Raw genomic sequence first — 2943 nt, forward strand, 5'->3', positions numbered from 1 at the left:
CCAGAAAAAATTAAAACTAACAATGGACCAGGTTATTGTAGTAAAGCTTTCCAAAAATTCTTAAATCAGTGGAATATTACACATACAACAGGAATTCCTTATAATTCCCAAGGACAGGCCATAGTTGAAAGAACTAATAGAACACTCAAAACTCAGTTAGTTAAACAAAAAAAAGGGGGAGACAGTAAGGAGTGTACCACTCCTCAGATGCAGCTTAATCTAGCACTCTATACTTTAAATTTTTTAAACATTTATAGAAATCAGACTACTACTTCTGCAGAACAACATCTTACTGGTAAAAAGAACAGTCCACATGAAGGAAAACTGATTTGGTGGAAAGACAACAAAAATAAGACATGGGAAATAGGGAAGGTGATAACCTGGGGAAGAGGTTTTGCTTGTGTTTCACCAGGAGAAAATCAGCTTCCTGTTTGGATACCCACTAAACATTTGAAGTTCTACAATGAACCCATCGGAGATGCAAAGAAAAGCGCCTCCACGGAGACAGAAACACCGCAATCGAGCACCATTGACTCGCATGATGAACCAAGTGATGATATCAAAAGAACAGATGAAGTCACCACACACCGAGAAGGCGGAGCTGCCGACCTGGGCACAGTTAAAGAAGCTGACACCGTTAGCTGGAAAAAGCCTAGCTAGCACAAAGGTGACACAAACCCCAGAAAAAATGCTGCTTACAGCTTTAATGATTGTATCAACGGTGGTAAGTCTCCCCATGCCTGCAGGAGCAGCTGCAGCTAATTATACCTACTGGGCCTATGTGCCTTTCCCGCCCTTAATTCGGGCAGTTACATGGATGGATAATCCTATTGAAGTATATGTTAATAATAGTGTGTGGGTACCTGGTCCCACAGATGATCGTTGCCCTGCAAAACCGGAGGAAGAAGGAATGATGATAAATATTTCCATTGGGTATCGTTATCCTCCTATTTGCCTAGGGAGAGCACCAGGATGTTTAATGCCTGCTATTCAAAATTGGTTGGTAGAAGTACCTACTGTCAGTCCCACCAGTAGATTTACTTATCACATGGTAAGCGGAATGTCACTCAAACCACAGGTAAACTATTTACAAGACTTTTCTTATCAAAGATCATTAAAATTTAGGCCAAAAGGGAAACCTTGCCCCAAAGAGATTTCCAGAGAATCAAAAGATTTAGTTTGGGAAAAATGTGTGGCCAATAGTGCAGTGATATTACAAAACAATACATTCGGAACAGTTATAGATTGGGCACCTAGAGGTCAATTCTACCACGATTGCACAGGACAAACTCAATTCTGTCCCAGTGCACTAGTGAGTCCAACTGTTGATAGTGACTTAACGGAAAATTTAGACAAACAGAAGCACAAAAAATTACAGTCTTTCTACCCTTGGATATGGGGAGAAAAGGGAATCTCTACTCCAAGACCAAAAATGATAAGTCCTGTTTTTGGTCCTGAACATCCAGAATTATGGAGACTTACTGTGGCTTCATACCGCCTTAGAATTTGGTCTGGAAATCAAACTATAGAAACAAGAGATTATAAGCCATTTTACTCTATCAACCTAAATTCCAGTCTAACAGTTCCTTTACAAAGTTGTGTAAAGCCCCCTTATATGTTAGTCATAGGAAATATAGTTATTAAACCAGACTCCCAAACTATAACTTGTGAAAATTGCAGATTGTTTACTTGCATTGATTCAACTTTTGATTGGCAGCACCGTATTCTGCTGGTGAGAGCAAGAGAAGGCGTGTGGATCCCTGTGTCCATGGACCGACCATGGGAGGCCTCACCATCCATCCATATTTTGACTGAAGTATTAAAAGGCGTTTTAAGTAGATCCAAAAGATTCATTTTTACTTTAATTGCAGTGATTATGGGATTAATTGCAGTCACAGCTACAGCCGCTGTGGCAGGAGTTGCATTGCACTCTTCTGTTCAGACAGTAAGCTTTGTTGACAATTGGCAAAAGAATTCCACAAGGTTGTGGAATTCACAATCTGGTATCGATCAAAAATTGGCAAATCAAATTAATGATCTTAGACAAACCGTCATTTGGATGGGAGATAGACTCATGAGCTTGGAACATCGTTTCCAGTTACAGTGTGACTGGAATACGTCAGATTTTTGTATTACACCCCAAGTTTATAATGAGTCTAAACATCACTGGGACATGGTTAGACGCCATCTACAGGGAAGAGAAGATAATCTCACTTTAGACATTTCTAAATTAAAAGAACAAATTTTTGAAGCCTCTCAAAGTCACTTAAATATTGTGCCTGGAGCTGAGGCGTTAGATCAAGTGGCAAAAAATCTTTATGGATTAAACCCCACGACTTGGATTAAGTCTATTGGGAACTCTACTGCAGTAAATTTTGGAATTATGTGTCTCTGTTTAATCGGCTTGTTTTTAGTGTGCCGGACCAGTCAAAGAATCCTGCGTCAAAATCGAGAGAACGAACAAGCCTTCATCGCCATGGCACATTTATATAGAGGAAAAGGGAGGGAGAACGTTGCGGGAAGTCAGGGACCTTGAACGCAGGGACTGGCTGAAGCCACGGCAGAAAAACATAAAATGTGAAGATTCCATGGACATTTATTAGTTCTCCAAAATTAATACTTTTGTAATTTCTTATGTCTGTCTTTACTTTAATCTCTTAATTCTATCATCTTCTTTGTAAACTGAGGAGGATATATGTCACCTCAGGACCCTGTGATGATTGCCTTAACTGTACAAATTGTTTGTGGAGCATGTGTGTTTGAACAATATAAAATCTGGGCATCTTGGAAAAAGAACAGGATAACAGCAATGTTCAGGGAACTAGGGAGGCAACCTTGAACTGGCCGCCGGTGAGCCGGACGGAACAGAGCCATATTTCTTCTCTTTTCATTATGCAAATAGGAGAAATATCGCTGAATTCTTTTTCTCAGCAAGGAACATCC

At 40.0% G+C, this 2943-nt stretch overlaps 1 protein-coding gene across 1 annotated transcript; it reads left to right on the forward strand.

Annotated features, from left to right (window-relative positions):
- The first annotated feature begins 275 nt into the window (after positions 1-275).
- On the forward strand, positions 276-1666 carry LOC139363435 (endogenous retrovirus group K member 5 Env polyprotein-like). Its single transcript, XM_071097223.1, is given in 2 exon segments — positions 276-1495; positions 1497-1666. Coding segments are annotated over 2 exon segments (1065 nt in total). The 5' UTR covers positions 276-463; the 3' UTR covers positions 1530-1666.
- The last annotated feature ends 1277 nt before the right edge of the window (positions 1667-2943 follow it).

The sequence above is a fragment of the Macaca nemestrina genome, chromosome 5, assembly GCF_043159975.1.
Source record: "Macaca nemestrina isolate mMacNem1 chromosome 5, mMacNem.hap1, whole genome shotgun sequence".
Lineage (NCBI taxonomy): Eukaryota > Metazoa > Chordata > Mammalia > Primates > Cercopithecidae > Macaca > Macaca nemestrina.